Consider the following 15,104-nt stretch of genomic DNA (forward strand, 5'->3'; position numbering starts at 1 on the left):
GGTATCTAGTACGTCTTGCGTATTATTCTCAAATTTTGGGGCCATTTTCTCAGTCTTCATGGTGGATTTTTCTAGGCCAGCCAATTTCTCTTTTACATTAGAAATTCTATTTTCTGTATGATCTAGTTTGCTTTTAATACTTTCAAGGGAGATTTTTGACTTCTTGTATTATAGCCTTCATCTCTAACAATTCCATCTGATTCTTTTGTAAAGTGTGAAATTCCTCTTTTAGATCTTGCATGAATTTCCTCACCTCCTGGAACTCTTCGACTCCTTTCTCCTTCCTCTTCAACAGTTCCTTGTCTCTCTTCTCTTCCATCTCGGTTAGCTTTGCCATTATGAATGTTCTGAATTCTTTTTCAGACATTTCCATTATTTCCATTGAACTGTGTGTGGATGAAGAGGAGCTATCCGTTTCCCTTGTGGGAGAGGTATTTTCCTGCTTCCCCATATTTCTTGTGGTCCTGCAGCAATTTCTAGTCATCTGGTGGATGGTCGGTTTCTTCCCAAACTTGGAAGTTCAATCAAGCGAGTTTTGTATGCTGAAGGCCCAGTTATCAGTGGGACATCTTCCTTTCTCCCCAAATGGCTAGATCGCAGGAGCCATGGAGCTGTCTGTCTCTTGAAGAAGGCCTGTTGTGTTCCCTTCTGCCTCTCCACCGAGTTTTGTATGCTGGAGGCCCATTTATCAGTGGGACATCTTCCTTTCTCCCAAAATGGTTAGATCGCAGGAGCCATGGAGCTGTCTGTCTCCCTTTGTCAATAATTTGTTGAAGAACCACATGATTTGTTCTGTGGAATTTCCCTCAGTGTGGGTTTTGCTTGCTTCTCCTAGTATCTTTTAATATGTCCCTTTGTCCCCTGAATTTCCTATAAATTACTTGGCACCCAATGAAGATGTTTTTACCTTCTTTTTTTTTAAGAATTACTTAATTTTATTTATTCATTCTTTTTTTTTTATTTTGTAGAGGTTTTTCTTTTTGCTATAGGGCGCATGCGTTCGCCAGACAGAGATAGACAGAGAGACAGAAAGCGAGAAATAACCCCCCAGGGAGGATGGCCATGCCGCAATCCCTTCTTCATTCTCCTCTCGGGATCTTGGGCACGCACGCACATGCGCCCAGTGTGAGTTTTAAGCCACTGGGTCCGAGACGCAAACCACGGTCGACTACATGGGAGTCCAGCAACACAGCCATTATGCTAACTGCTGGTCTCTCATTCATTTATTTTAATTTGACCAGAGAGAGACAGAGAGAGAGGAAGTGAGAAAACAAGCCACCAGATTTAGGACTCGAACCGTCGTTGGCCATGTGGGAGTGTCCAGCATCTTAACCACCATGCCACCTACTGGTCCCCCTTTTTTTCACTTGAAATCTACCATGTGTTTATATTTACAGTACCTCTATCTAGGCAGTACATTTTCACCAAAAATTTGTATTTAGATTTCACAAACTTTAGAGTTGAAAAAGTAGATTCACATATTCAAGTTGTTCCAAATGTGCTTCAGTGTTTCCAACAACCAAACTGAATACTTGTTTTTAAATTTAAACTCAAATGGGTTACAATTAAGTAAATAAGTCAAATTTCAGTTCCTCAGTTAGACAAGCCACATTTCCAGTACTCAGTTGCCACAGGTCCCTAATGGCCACCATATTGAACACTCAGGAGTAGATTTCAATCAGGGCATCAGCTCTCAGACTTGTTAAACCACAGTTAAATTGCTGCTCCTTATCCCCAGAGCAGCTCATTTTCAGAGAGGGCACAAGAATTTGCATATCCAAGTGGTTTCCTGTTGATGTCAATGCTGCTGGCCTTGGGACCACAGTGCAGTGAGAAATTAAAAATGATGGGGTTTCCATCAGTCATTCCTTCAACACTTCTGCAGAAGAAATGTCCATGGTCACCTAGAGAACCTTTGCTTAGGATAGTCTCTTCCTTTTTGCAGGCTTTGAGCATAAGATCACAGTTCAGGCCTCTCCAACCCTGGACAAGCGGAAAGGATCCGATGGGGCCAGCCCTCCTGCAAGCCCCAGCATCATCCCCCGGCTGAGAGCCATTCGCTGTAAGTACCTCCAAGGCTCTGACCAGTCAATCAGTGAACAAACAGCTGTGGGCTAAAACCTGGCGCCAACCCAGAGGAACAGCGGGGAGTAAGACAGGCAAGGCTCCATCTCTTATTCTCATCTGGGGGAGACAGGTAGTAAGCAGATCATTTTCAGTAGTGATAAGGGCAATGAAGGAACTCAGAGAAAGGAATCAAATAGAAGAAGGTGCTTTAGTCAGAGCTCTCCAGATCAGAATCAGAATCAATAAGCTATACAGAGAAATGTATTAGGTCATCAGAAAAGGCACAACATATTTTTCTATTTTTCTGTGCAAATACGCATCATGATTTTTCCAACAACCCCAAAAGAAAGAGACTTGATATGAAGAATTGGCTTGTGGAACTGTGGAGGCCATGAAGTTCTGCCATCTGCAATTGGAGGCCAGAGAAGACTGGTAGTGTAGTACCGGTCCAAGCCCAAAGACTCGAGAACCAGGGGCACCCATGTTCAGGGGCAAAAGAAGAGGGGTGTTCCAGCTCAAGCAGAAAACAAATTCACCATTCTTCTGCCTTCTGTTCAGTCTGGGCCCCCCACACTGGTGAGGGCCATCAGTCTACTCATTCAAACACTAATCTCTTCTAGAAACACACACACACACAAAGAATGTCTTACCAGCTATCTGTACATCCCTTAACCCAGTCAAATTGATACATAAAATTAACCATCACAGAAGAGTTGTCATTTTACATCTGGAAAGCCTGTCCAGGGAGGTAAAGTTTGCAGAGACCTTCCTGGCAAGGAGAGAGCAATCCAAGACCTAAGGGATGAGTGCTCCTGGCAGAGGGAAGAGGAAGAACAAAAGCCTGGAAGTAGGAACACGTGTGGCATGTTTGTTGGCCCTGTAGGCCAACTTGTCTACAGTAGAGTGAGTCAGAGGGAGTGTGCAGGTTGGTAGTCAGGGGTCCCCAATGACTGGATAATACAGGACCTAGAAATCCAGGTAAGGATTCTGGATTGTATTTTATTTATGACAGCCTGGTGTGCACAGGAGAGAGAAAGAAAAGCAGGACCCAACAGGGTCTCATCACACCAGTCCTCTTTCCCCAGCCCTCCAGCTTCTCAAGCCCTTGAGCACCCACTTGCATGCCTTCTTCTGTGTTTTCAGGCAGACCCAGAGATGGGCCATGTTGCCCCCATGCTGTAGTCTAGTATGCCCTGGACCTCACCACCTAGGCTGAACCCAGGTTTTATCCTAAATGCAATGGGAGAGCCCCATGAGAGCTCTGAGCAAGTCAGCGATGTAGTCAGATATACCTTTCTCCTGTGGCTGCTATGAGGAATAAAGCCAGGGAGGCCAGCAGAGGATGGGCTGGGCCCAGGTAAGGGGCTTGGAAGGGAAAAACAGCCAATCGGCCTACGTGGCAGCTATTAGACTTTGTTAACAGATCAAAGGCATAAGGCTGACTATGAGCCTTTTCTACCCCATCATTCACCCTCTCCCCACATGCCTGTTTGGGCAACCACTTTATAGCAGCCCTAGGTGATCCATCTGGTAGGGGATGCAAAGACAACCATATAGCATTGGAACCAAGGTACATCCAACATGTGGTAGGACCAGAGAAGAGAAAGTAACCAACTTTCAAGGGAACAAAGTACTCAGCTGGAGGCTGGAAGGGCAGGTGGCAACCAAAATGAGTGGTTGAAGGATTAGACCATAAGGAATGATGGCAGATGAGGTTGAGAAAGTTGGCAGGAAATAGCTTATCTAGGGGCTTCATATTTCCTGATAGCACTGGGGAGCTATGGAAGGACTCACAGCAGTAAAGGGGCATGGTTTTACTTAGATCTCTTGGACTCTCAGGTTGGTCTGAATGAGAAAATTGGCTCTGGGAGCCTGGCAGGGACAGACAGCCTAAGACCCAGTAACTGAGTGGCTTCTCTCACACAGTGACTCCTGTGGACTGTGGTGGCAGCAGCAGTGGCAGCAGCAGTGGTGGCAGTGGGACATGGGGGCGCAGTGGGCCCCCAAAGAAAGAAGAACTGGTTGGGGGCAAGAAGAAGGGCCGGACATGGGGGCCCAGCTCTACCCTGCAGAAGGAGAGGTCTGGAGGAGAAGAGAGGTACTGGCCCTGGTGGTGTTTTGTTTTGTTTTGTTTTGTTTTGTTTTGTTTTGTTTTGTTTTGTTTTGTTTTGTTTTGTTTTGTTTTGTTTTGTTTCCCCGCCCCCTGCAGGCTGAAGGCCCTGGGGGAAGGAAGCAAACAGTGGTCATCAAGCGCCCCCAACCTGGGCAAATCCCCCAAACACACACCCATCGCCCCTGGCTTTGCCAGCCTCAATGAGATGGGTAAGAGGGAAAGGGTGCTTGTGAAAGGAGGGGAGGGGACATTCTCTGGCCAAAGGGAAGCATGACCGAGGACAAAGGAGTGAGCCATTTGGGGTTGAGGGAGGGACCACCTTTCACTGGCCAGTGGATGGGAAGCATTTCTTTTGAAGGGCCATTGCCAGGAGCAAGGAGCTCCCTCCTAGCAGTTTATGGGGGAGAATAGTTCCAGAACAAGCTTAGTAGGACTGGGCGGTCTTGCTCTTGGAGGGGCCTACGGGGGAAGGGGGCAGAGGAGGAAGGAGGAGGGGCAGCCCCTTGCCACTAGTCTCCGGCGGGGTCCAGAGGCCAGCTCCGCAGACCAGTGATACCCCTCTCCACGATTGCAGAGGAGTTCGCAGAGGTGGATGGAGGCATCAGCGTGCCCCCTTCCCCCTACACGGCCTCGTCCTACCTCACGGTGCCGCTGCCCACCGAGCCCTCCCCTGGGGCACGGGCACCGTGGGAGCCGGCGCCGGCTGCGCCCCCATCCCGGGTGGGCCACGGTGCACGGCGGCGCTGCGATTTGGCGCTGCTGAGCTGCGCCACGCTGCTGGGTGCCGTGGGCCTGGGCGGTGATGTGGCAGAGGCGCGCACTGCAGACTGCGAGGAGCAGCGGCGCTGGCTCGATGGCCTCTTCTTCCCCCGCGCTGGCCGCTTCCCGCGGGGCCTTAGCCCTCCTGGACGCGACCTAGGCCACCGAGATGACCCGGTCCCCGGCCCGGGCCTGGCGCCTTCAGCCACCCTGGTGTCACTGTCGTCCGTGTCCGACTGCAACTCCACGCGTTCGCTGCTGCGCTCTGACAGCGACGAGGCTGGACCGGCTGCTCGTTCCCCGCCACCTTCCCCGCCAGTGGCCTCACCGGGCACCAACCCCCTTGTGGACCTGGAACTGGAGAGTTTCAAGAAGGACCCCCGCCAGTCGCTCACGCCCACCCATGTCACCGCCGCACGCCCCGTGAGCCGTGGGCACCGACGGACACCCTCAGATGGGGCTCTGGGGCAGCGAGGGCCACCTGAGCCCACAGGCCATAGCCCCGGTGAGTGAGGCATCCCACACTCAGGTCCCCTTCCACACAGCTTTTAAAAGATGCCACAGCTGCTTAGCATGGGGGAGGGAGAGTCCCTGTCCCCATTCTCCTCTGCTGGAAGCACTCTAGGTGACCAAGATACAACAAGATGAAGCAGGTGGCAAACTCTAATGCCTTCAGGAGCCAGGCAGGTGACAGATGATAGCAACAGTGACTTTGTCAAGTCTTACAGAGCTCTGGGCTAGGTGTGGTCTCTACAGTTTATGAACAGCCACAGATACAGTGATCATGAGCAGGAGTTACCAGGTGTTCCCATCACACACTGCACTACTTGATTTACAATTATTCTTATTTAATCCTCACCCAGGTAGTGAGATGCTGTTTTGATCCCATTCAGGGAGAATGTCATGGCCCAGGTCTCTTCCCAGATCTGTCTGAATGAACCCAGACAGTGTAGGGGAGTCCTGTGTAGGAGAGTTGGGAGTGAAGCTTTAACTGGAGGACCACTGAGATATGCCTCCAAAGCATTAAGGAGTCTGCCCAGAGTCGTACCCAGATGAGGGAGCAATTGGTCCAGGTGCAGGTGCTGCTGAGCACCTTACAGGAAAGTGGGCCCACAAGATTCCAGATTTTTTAAGAGAAGCCAGAGATTACCTCTTTTAAATACCACAATCTGTCCCACCCTGCTCACCTCCTGTGATCCTCTCTTTTCAGGCCCTCTAGACCCCCTGGACTTCCCCCGCCTGCCTGACCCCCAGACCCTGTTCCCAACCCGACGGCGGTTCCCTGAGTTCCCAGGTCGCCCCACTACCCTGACCTTCGCCCCCAGGCCCCGGCCAGCCGCCAGCCGCCCCCGCCTGGACCCCTGGAAACTGGTCTCCTTCAGCCGGCCGCTCAGCATCTCTCCTCCTAGCAGGCCAGACACTCCAGAGAGTCCTGGGCCCCCTAGCACGCAACCCACACTGCTGGACATGGACATGGAGGGGCAGAGCCAGGACAACACAGTGCCCTTGTGTGGGGCCCACAGCTCCCACTGAGGCCTGCCTGCCACAGCCCGCCTGGGCAGCCATGAATGTAATGTCCCAGGCCCTGTGCCACCCACCATGCCACAAGGTGGGGGAGGCCCTGGGCAGGATACTATTTATTGGGGGAAGGGGGGGACACTTAATTTATTCCTTTGTACCCCAGGGGGTAGAGCCCTGTGCCCGCCCTGCAGTGGGAGGAGAGTGGGCAGGGCTACTCAGGGACAGAGCATCATGGGGGGTTTGGCACAATATACAGCATTAAAGGTAATCCCTGCCCCTACCGGTAGCGCTTGGCTGTGTGTCTACCCCTGGCCATGGCTCTGTGCTGTGTCACCCCAGTGAGATACCCACTACCCCACACTCCCTTCCTGGGCCTCTCTGGTTTCTAAGGCCCAGGGGCATGTCCCCCTTCCGGATCCCCACAAGAACACCATACACTAGGACCAGCAGATAGTATAATGGTTACATCACTGGACTCCCACATAGTCAAATGTGGTTTGAGTCCCAGATCCAGAGGCTTCAAACTCACACTGGGTGCATGTGCGTCTGTGCCCAAAATCCTAAGAGGAGACTGGAGAAGTGATTGCTGCATGGCCATCTCCCCGGGGGGTGATTTCTCACTTTCTGTCTCTCCAATGAGTGGACCCACCCTATAGCAAAATCTCCTAAAAAAACAAACAAACAAACAAACAAAAAACACCACACACAGAGGTTATGGTCAAGTGACAAGTGCTTTACCAGAGAACACAAGAGTCAGGGGAAGATATATGGAAAGTTGGGAGGGAGTTGGAGTAGAGACAGTCCCCCTGGTTGGCTTCAACCAATCACATCCCGAGTCTGGGTCCCAGCCCCGCTGTCTTCCCGCTGGAAGTTGCAACGGTTCATCTTCAGCTGCGTCAGCTGGATGTAGCGTAGGACATTGGTGTCTGCAGGGGAGGTAGGCGGAGCATTAGCTGGGTGTCCCACGGCAGCAGGGGACATCTCACACCCAGTTGTCCCCTAATTGTTCATAGTCTCTAGTGAGTCCTCCACAAAGCCAGTATTGCCAGAGGCTTTACCAAAAGCTCCAGCCACAGCCAGCAGAGTGGATATGGTTCACACCTCATGCTTTTGCATTTACTAAGCCCTCTGTCAGGAAAGCCTTGCAGAACTGTTACACTTCCACTCATCCTCCAGTGACATCTGCAAGGAGTCTGTTCTCTCCAACCCACTTAGGAAAATGAGCCTTGCCTCTTTGCTTCCACAACCCTGCGTCATGCACCTGTTGTGACGGAAGCCTCTTCCCTCTCATTGGCTCTTAATACAAAATCAAGGGTTGTGTCTGTGCCTACACACATGTGCATACACATATGCATGGACACCCACTTTCAGGTGTTGCCTGCTCAGGGTGGATACATGGATGGTTGAAGAGGTGAATAAGTAGGTGGGTATGGAGGGGCCAGCCAAGTAGTGTGGTGGTTAAGGCACTGGATCTCACATGGTTGACTATGTGTTTCGAGTCCCAGACTCAGCAGCTTGAAAAACAGGCAGAGTGCATGTGTGTGCATGTCCAGAATCCCAAGAGGAGAGTGGCAGAGAAAGGATTGTGGTGTGGTCATCCCTCTGGGGGAGGAGGTGCTTCCTCACTTTCTCTAGGCACCTCGTAGCAAATTTAAAAAAAAAAAAAAGTGGGTATGGGAATGTGTTACTGAGTAATGAGTTAGTGGAGGTGTATAACAGAGATGATTGGTGACCAGATGGGTAGGTGGCTGAGGAGGTGAGTGAAAACTATCAGGATAGAGCAAAGACTGAATAGATGAGAAGTGGGTGGGTAAAGGTCAGAGGAATGGAGGGTTGAGAGGACATCTGAACAGCTGATATAGGGATGGGTGAGTGAATAATGGGTAAAAAGATGGAGGGTGTGGAAGATGTAGGTGAATGGAGAAGGAAACCTCTGCTGGGTGGTCCAGCACTCTATCAAGGCTGCTCTGCCAGAGGAGGGTGCTGTGTCTTTGCCATGACCCTCCTGCCAGACTCTCTACTCTAGCTCCTTTCCCCTAACCTGGGCACAGTCCTCACCTCACCGGCCCCTCACCTGTGGGCTCCCGGCTGCGGGCCTCCTGCAAGTAGCGCAGCGCACGTGCGTAGTCGCCCAGGTGGTAGAAGGCAATGCCAGCGCGGTAGGTGGCCTTGAAGTTACCCTGCTGCTTCTCCAGCACCTTGAGGCAGTACTCGCGCACACGATCATAGTTCACCAGCTCCGACTGCAGCAGGCAAGCTATGGGGGCGCCGGGACCAGTACTCTCAGAGCCTGCAGGCACCCCCCCCACACACACACACACACACACACCAGAACCGCCTAACCGCCAAGAGCGTGGCCTCCAGGCTGCGGGAAACCCAGCCTAAGGGACTGTTCTAACTACGGAGGTGGGGGTGCGGGGTGCAATCTGCTAGTCCCTCGGAATAGTCCATCTGCGCCGCCTCTAGAGGGCGCGAAAGACACAGACAGCTCTCTAGTAAGAAGCCAGACGTTTGGGTGGGCTGGAGTATTAAGGACAATTCACAGAGGCAAGGGACCGGATTTTGAATGGTTCATGCAGGGCAAGCCTTTCTCAACCTAAGTTCTCGTGTGGCAAAGGGACGAATGAATAATTCAGGGGGAGTGGAGCTCTGGAGACTTAGACCAAAGCCCATTTCTTGCACTCAGCTCTCTCCAACCAAGATCCCTGGGATCCACTACCCCCATTCCTTGTTCCATTCCTTGTTCAAGTTCTGAGTTCTCCCTCAACAGACCACAGTCCTGATCTCTTGAACCTGTAGCGCCCTTCCCGTCCCCAAAGCCTCGTGGTAGCCCTTCACTCCCCACCCCTCTCCCACATGCCCCTCTGCACCCCCGATGGCCCCTACCCGTGAGAGAGTCATAACATTCCACCTCCGTGTTCTCTACCAGGCGCCGCTGCTCCTCGCTGAGGCGGGCCGGCCCCGGGCTGGTGGTGGGCCCGGGGGCGGGGGCGGGCAGGCTGCCAGGTCGGGGCCCCTGTGCCGCCTTCAGCTGTAGCAGTGCACGGTGATACTTGCCGATCGCTTCCCGGAACTTCTTTTCTCGATAGCACCGCTGACCCTCCGCCTCCTCGGCCCTCAGGTTGCTGTCGAGAGCCGCGCCCAAGCCTCCCGATGGCTCTGGGGCAGGACCGGGCCGAACGGAGCCATGGCAGGAGCTCGGGCCCAATCCCGGACCCGGCGGAGAAAGGGCAGGAGGCGGGCGCGGCGGAGGCTCCGGGGCAGCGCTGAGCATCAGCACCGGGGACAGCGCACTGCGCTGCATTGTGGGAAACTCCTGCGGCCGCTGCTACAGCTACCGCATCGCCCCCCGCGGGGCCGGTCCCCACCCTTTCTCCGCCCCCGCAGCTCCCGTACCCGATTCCGGCTGCCCCCTATGGGCCTAGAGAAACCCCTCAAGGCTTCCCCACTCTCACCTTTAAATCAGCCCCAGTCCTAATTCTCCAACTGGTCGCTCACTGACTCCTACTCTCCGGACCCTCCCCACCCTCCTGCCTTGCTCTCCTCCCCCGTGCCCAAAGCTTCCGAAGATTTCCAGAAGGAAGAGGCTGGTTGGGGGAGGGGGGTATATAACTTAGAGGAAAGCTGGTTTTCAGCCCACTAGCCATTTGGCATATTGGTTGAGAACTAAGAATATGGAGTGAAGCTGCCCAAATCCAAATCCCTGACCATTTTCTCACTAGTTGTATGACTTGGACAACTTATTTAAATTATCTGGAACTTTGTATTCTCATAGGTAAGATAAGACAATAATATCAATCTTGGAATTCATTTGTTTATGAAAAACACAGAAACGAATGTATTCGTGTATGTCTTTTCTGTGCCCAGCTCTGTGCTGAGTGGTGCTGGGACTTCAGACTCTATCCTCACTAGGCACCCAGTCCAGAGGAGAGAGAGGCCAGTGACAGACAGTGGTAGCTCAGAGTGGACAGCCTGGGAAGTACAGGCAGAGGGGGATCTTACAATAAAATGTGAAAAAAAAAAAGCTTAGTATGGGAAGGAGAGAGAGAGGGGAAGGGGAAGGAAAAAAGTGAAAGTACGTTTGGCAAAAAAATGAGAAGCTATTTCTTGATGATTACAAAGTAATATCTTTGTCTTGACTGATATGCATGGTATTCATGCAGGAAAGAGAAACTTTGTACACTGTGAAGATAAATGTGATTAAATGTAAATTAAAAATAAATTTAAAAAATAAATGAGAGAGATCTGGGTCTTGCCCTCATAAAGCTCACCATCTCGGTGGGAAAACCAATGAGAAAGCAGGGTCTCCAGTCAGTGACAGCCCAGAATGAACCGCATGAGAACAAAAGAATGTTCAAAAAAGGAATCATGGAAGAAAAATGATGTATGAGGTGACTGCCCTTCAGTCCTCTTCAGCTGCCTGCTTTGCTTGGAACCTTGGCCAAGTACCTTGATCCTCCTCTACTTTGACTTCCTTCTGTGTGACATGGGGACAAGTGAGTTTTCCTCCAAGTGGGTGTAGACTGAATCACATATGCCGGTAAACTATTTGAGCCAGGGCCTGGAATCATGATGGACAAGTAAAAGGTATTTCTTACCACCCATATTACTCTAAGTTGTGTGATTATAAATCCCTGGCTAAATCAGCGTCCATATATAGTTGTTGAATGAATGGAATGAATAGTTTTATGTACTAGCACTCCCTCCTCCCTAAGAGCTTAGCTTGGGTCTCATCCCCAAATATCAATCCTGTATCTCCCACTCCCTGCTTCCTCCTTCACCCATACCACACATCCCCACCCCTGGGGTCCCATGCTGACCCCCCACCAACAGGTCAGAACCTAAACTCAGAACCTTCCATCCCAACAGCAGCAGCTGTCCCTCTCTCCTATTGTATTTTGCTGTAAAATGGTTTTGCTGAGAGAGTCCCTCCACCATCCCTGGGTCGTAACCTTGAACACCTCAGGAATGGAGACCTCTTCTTCCCTGCACCACCAAACTCCCATGTACTTTGGAACCTAGTAGTCCTGAACTAGAAGGTGGTGTGGGAGTTAAGGTGGCTGGATCTCACAAGGCTGTGTGGTTCAAGTCTCATAGTTGGTGGCTTGAAAACACTCCAGGCATATATGCCCAAAATCCAGAAAGGAAATTAGAAGAGAAGGGAATTCAGCATGACCATCTCCCCTGAAGAATGTCTCTTCACTTTCCCTCTCTGTCTCTGGTGAGTGCATGTGCCCTATAGCAAAAATTTAAGGGGAAAAAAATGGGGATCCATTTATCCATAACAAATGTCTTCTGACCTAGTAAATGGCTACGTGCTGGGGCACAGTAGCAAACAGGTAATATCCGTACCTAACACACAGTCCTGCTAGCATGCACTGGTAACACTTCTACAAAGCATACTAGGTGTCAGGCATTATCCTAAAGCTTTGTGTATATATTAACGTATCTTCACACCAGCACCACCACCACCACAAGGTTGTTGTTATTGTTATTCCATTGTCATTGTGGCACTTCAGAGGCTAAGTCACACCCCCATCTGCAAACTCTTACTATGAACTCTTACAAATTGATGACCCTCACAGACCAATATATAAGTGTCATGTCAGGTTTGTGCAACCATTAGGAAGGTATTGAAATATTGTAGTTACCAACATATAAATGCAAAGATGTTCATGCAACTGCAGATTTTTTGCTTCATTTGAATAATATCAGAAGCCTGACAACATCGAGGTAGCATTGTTCATAACTGAGGTGGGCATTCTAACTTCCCCATAGTTCCTATCCCTCCTATTTCTTCCCAACCATGAAGAGATCTGTTTTAGTTTGCTAAAAGGAGCGGGGGAAGCCTGCTAGTGCTCCCTAGTGGAGGAGTTCAGAATTTGTATTTCATCCTCCCACAGTCCTTAAGGGACAAGGTGAGAACCAATCACAGGAATGTGAGGTCTAAGAAGTGAGAAATCTAGGGCTGGCAGATAGTGTGGTGATTAAGGTGCTGGACTCCCACAAAGTTGAGAATGGTTTGAATCCCAGACCTGGCAGCTAGCTTTCTCACTTTCCCTTTCTCTCTGTTTCCTAGTCAAATTTTTAAATAATAACAAATAAAATGAAATAATTAATGTCTTTTGAAAAAGTGACCAATCAAATGCAGGGTGGGCAGGGGAACTTGTCCAATGGGAACAGAGGGCTCAGAATAAAAAAAAAACTTTTATTGTGATGGGAGATGGACACACACTGAGGGTTTTCTGTTTTGTTTTGGGGGAGGGGGTGCTGAGTCTCCATGCTCAGGGAGGCCCAGACTGCAGGCAGCCAAGCAGGAGGACAGCAGTGAGGCTGGTGCCCTGGTGCTGGGGCCGCGCATACTTGAGGAAGACTGCAGCCTGGCCCGGTGTGGGACCTCGGAGTGCAGCGCGGGCCATGCATGCCTGAAGAGGGCCCAGCTCTGCAGGGCTGCAGCAGAGAGATGGAGAAACCAAGGTGGGGAGAAGAGGTGTGGTGGAGATGACCTATCCTAGGAACTGAAGGCTCGGGGCTTAGTAGACACATCTACATGGGTCCCTGGGGGTGACAGAGGGTTTGTCTTGAGATCAGACACAGAATCCATTCTCAACTAGAGTGAGGAGTGCACAGGTGGTGCAGATACTAGAAGGCAGTTAAAGCCTTCTGGGCCTGGGAGACCCATTAAGTGTTCCCAAATCTGGAGAAACACCCCCATTCTCTTATACACCCCAAGAGAAAAGTGAAATCCTTCTGGCTAGACAGACACCCCATTCTCTCCCACATTCAGAAAAGTCAAGTCTTGGTCACTCCTATAAATGTCTCTCATTCTGACATGGTAAAGACAGCGGCCAGGAAGAGAGATCCCTGAAGGCGGGGAGACCCTATTGCAGGCCTTCTGCGAAAGTGATACCTGTAAAGAGTGGGCTCGGGTCTAGAGCCCGCCCCATCGAGCACGTGGTGCGCCAGGCTCAGCGCCGCAGCTGCGCGACGACCCGGCTCCCATCCCGCGGCCTCTGCCTCCAGCAAGGACAGCTCCAGAAAGTAGGTAGCAAGCAGCATCACCTGCCAATGAGGCACGTAGACGTGAGGCCACACCCCTCCCCGCGCGGACCGCGCCCCTCCCCGCGCACCTGAGGACTGCTCCCAGCCAGCGCAGCCTGCAGCCGGAGGCACAGCAGCGGACCCGGATGGTGCAGCCTGAAATCCAAACGGCTCAGGATGCGGCGCTCAGCTCGTAGCAGCTCCTCCCGAGAAAAGGAGTCAGCGCTCAGGAGGCAGAGAGAGGAGGGCTGCGAATTGGGAAGATAGAGATGCCTTGAACTCTGGCTTTTTACTCTGTGCCTTGGAGCGCCTGAGGTCCGTTCAGTCGAACTTCAGGACCCCAGTGTTCTGGTCTGTAAAATGGGGCCACTGAAGTTGTGAAGAGCATGGGCTTGAGACAGAAAGATCTGGGTATCTTCCTCTCCCTGGACATTAGTTGCCTCCTCTTGTTAACGGGATACACTGACAGCCCCTACCTCATACGGATATGCAGAGATCCCATGCCTACGGAAAGTGCTTGGCCCAGTGCTTGGCACACGGAAGGTATTTAATCAATAACTGCGGCAAGGGGTCCTCCCTCCCAAACCTCACCCAGAAGTACCTCAGGAAGGACGCACTCTTCCATTTTGCAGGCCACAAACAGGCAGGCCACGCCCAGTAGCTGCAGGCGGTGTAGGCGCACTCTGCCTGCACACAGGTAGGAATCGAGCAGATGCACAGCCAGGTAAAGCGTATCCCCCGCCAGGCCCAAGAACTCCTGGGGAGGGGCATGGGTGACAACCAGGCAGCCACACAGGCCCAACCCTGCACCCTTCCTGCTACATACATACGTGCACCTGAATCAGCCAGTCCACCACCACCGCACGCATCTCCGGGGTCACAGAATGGGGCAAGGCCATCCGGGGCAGTGCGCGGCACACCTGGAGTTGAGCAGGGACTGCCTCACTCTCCACACCTGTGCCTGAGTCTCTCTCTCCTGAGTTCCAGCCCCAGATGCAGCAGCCACTTCAGACCAGTTGGACGTTGCAGAAGTGCCACAACCAAATTGGTCCCTAAATGTGCTCCTCTTCTGTGTCCCCATCAAGAACCCTGGACTTTGTTCTGGGCCTCACCAGTCAGTCCACAATCCCCATGGCCACATAACCTCCTGTATGCCTTCCCGGGGGAGCTCCCAGACTCCACTCTTAGCCACCAACCCTCAACCTATTCCCCTCAGCACCTAGAAGGGTCTATTTCCAAGACAGAGCTGATGGAGTAACTACCTAGCTTAAAACTCTTTCACAGGGCTCAGTACTCTAATGAAATCCTAGTTCCTCTGAGACTCTCTCTGATCCTGTCTCTTCTCCAACATCCCCTTTTCAGTCTCTCTCCTCACAACCCATGCTTCAGTCCACCACACCAGCCTTCTTTTGGCTACTGAACTATGCCAAGCTCATTGCTACCCCAGGGCTTTTGCACTTACTGTTCCCTTTACCTGAAATGCTCCTTCTCCAGGGCCTGCCTTCCTTTTTCATCTTGGTCATTCAAGTTTTAGTTGGAATTTCCCCTCTCCTCCCCATCACTCCCTTTATTTTTTATTTTTCATTTATTTATTGCTCTCTAC

The 15,104-nt window shown here is 51.5% G+C and overlaps 3 protein-coding genes across 3 annotated transcripts in view; 1 reads left to right on the plus strand and 2 right to left on the minus strand.

The window, feature by feature from the left end:
• MAP3K10 (mitogen-activated protein kinase kinase kinase 10) overlaps nt 1–6,933 on the plus strand; it is a 20,633-nt gene extending 13,700 nt beyond the window's left edge. The window contains 5 exon segments of the mRNA XM_006140448.3: nt 1,946–2,062; nt 3,994–4,165; nt 4,277–4,389; nt 4,755–5,444; nt 6,150–6,933. Coding sequence (XP_006140510.1) covers nt 1,946–2,062; nt 3,994–4,165; nt 4,277–4,389; nt 4,755–5,444; nt 6,150–6,472 — 1,415 coding nt within the window. The 3' untranslated portion in view covers nt 6,473–6,933.
• Nucleotides 6,934–7,115: 182 nt separating this feature from the next.
• On the minus strand, nt 7,116–10,516 carry TTC9B (tetratricopeptide repeat domain 9B). The gene is made up of 3 exons (XM_006140449.2): nt 9,347–10,516; nt 8,535–8,717; nt 7,116–7,386 (listed from the first exon to the last, which is right to left on the minus strand). Exons 1-3 carry the CDS (start codon nt 9,762–9,764, stop codon nt 7,277–7,279), a joined length of 711 nt encoding a protein of 236 aa, XP_006140511.1. The 5' UTR covers nt 9,765–10,516; the 3' UTR covers nt 7,116–7,276.
• Nucleotides 10,517–12,552: 2,036 nt separating this feature from the next.
• Nucleotides 12,553–15,104, minus strand: part of CCNP (cyclin P) — a gene marked incomplete at its 5' end in the record, with an annotated part of 3,159 nt that continues 607 nt past the window's right edge. Inside the window, 5 exons of the mRNA XM_014587919.1 lie at nt 12,553–12,910; nt 13,371–13,522; nt 13,591–13,749; nt 14,103–14,258; nt 14,332–14,421. Of these exons, the coding sequence (XP_014443405.1) occupies nt 12,745–12,910; nt 13,371–13,522; nt 13,591–13,749; nt 14,103–14,258; nt 14,332–14,421 (723 nt within the window). The remainder of the gene's footprint in view (nt 12,911–13,370; nt 13,523–13,590; nt 13,750–14,102; nt 14,259–14,331; nt 14,422–15,104) is intronic.

Source organism: Tupaia chinensis, unplaced genomic scaffold (assembly GCF_000334495.1).
Source record: "Tupaia chinensis unplaced genomic scaffold, TupChi_1.0 Scaffold000037_18, whole genome shotgun sequence".
Taxonomy (NCBI): domain Eukaryota; kingdom Metazoa; phylum Chordata; class Mammalia; order Scandentia; family Tupaiidae; genus Tupaia; species Tupaia belangeri.

Coding starts and splice junctions, on each gene's coding strand:
- TTC9B (XM_006140449.2), bottom strand. CDS start 9,764: ATGCAGCGCAGTGCGCTGTCCCCGGTGCTGATGCTCAGCGCTGCCCCG. Junction 8,718..9,346: donor ATGTTATGACTCTCTCACGG/GTAGGGGCCATC, acceptor GCGCCCCCATAG/CTTGCCTGCTGCAGTCGGAG. Junction 7,387..8,534: donor CCGCAGCCGGGAGCCCACAG/GTGAGGGGCCGG, acceptor CCTCCCCTGCAG/ACACCAATGTCCTACGCTAC.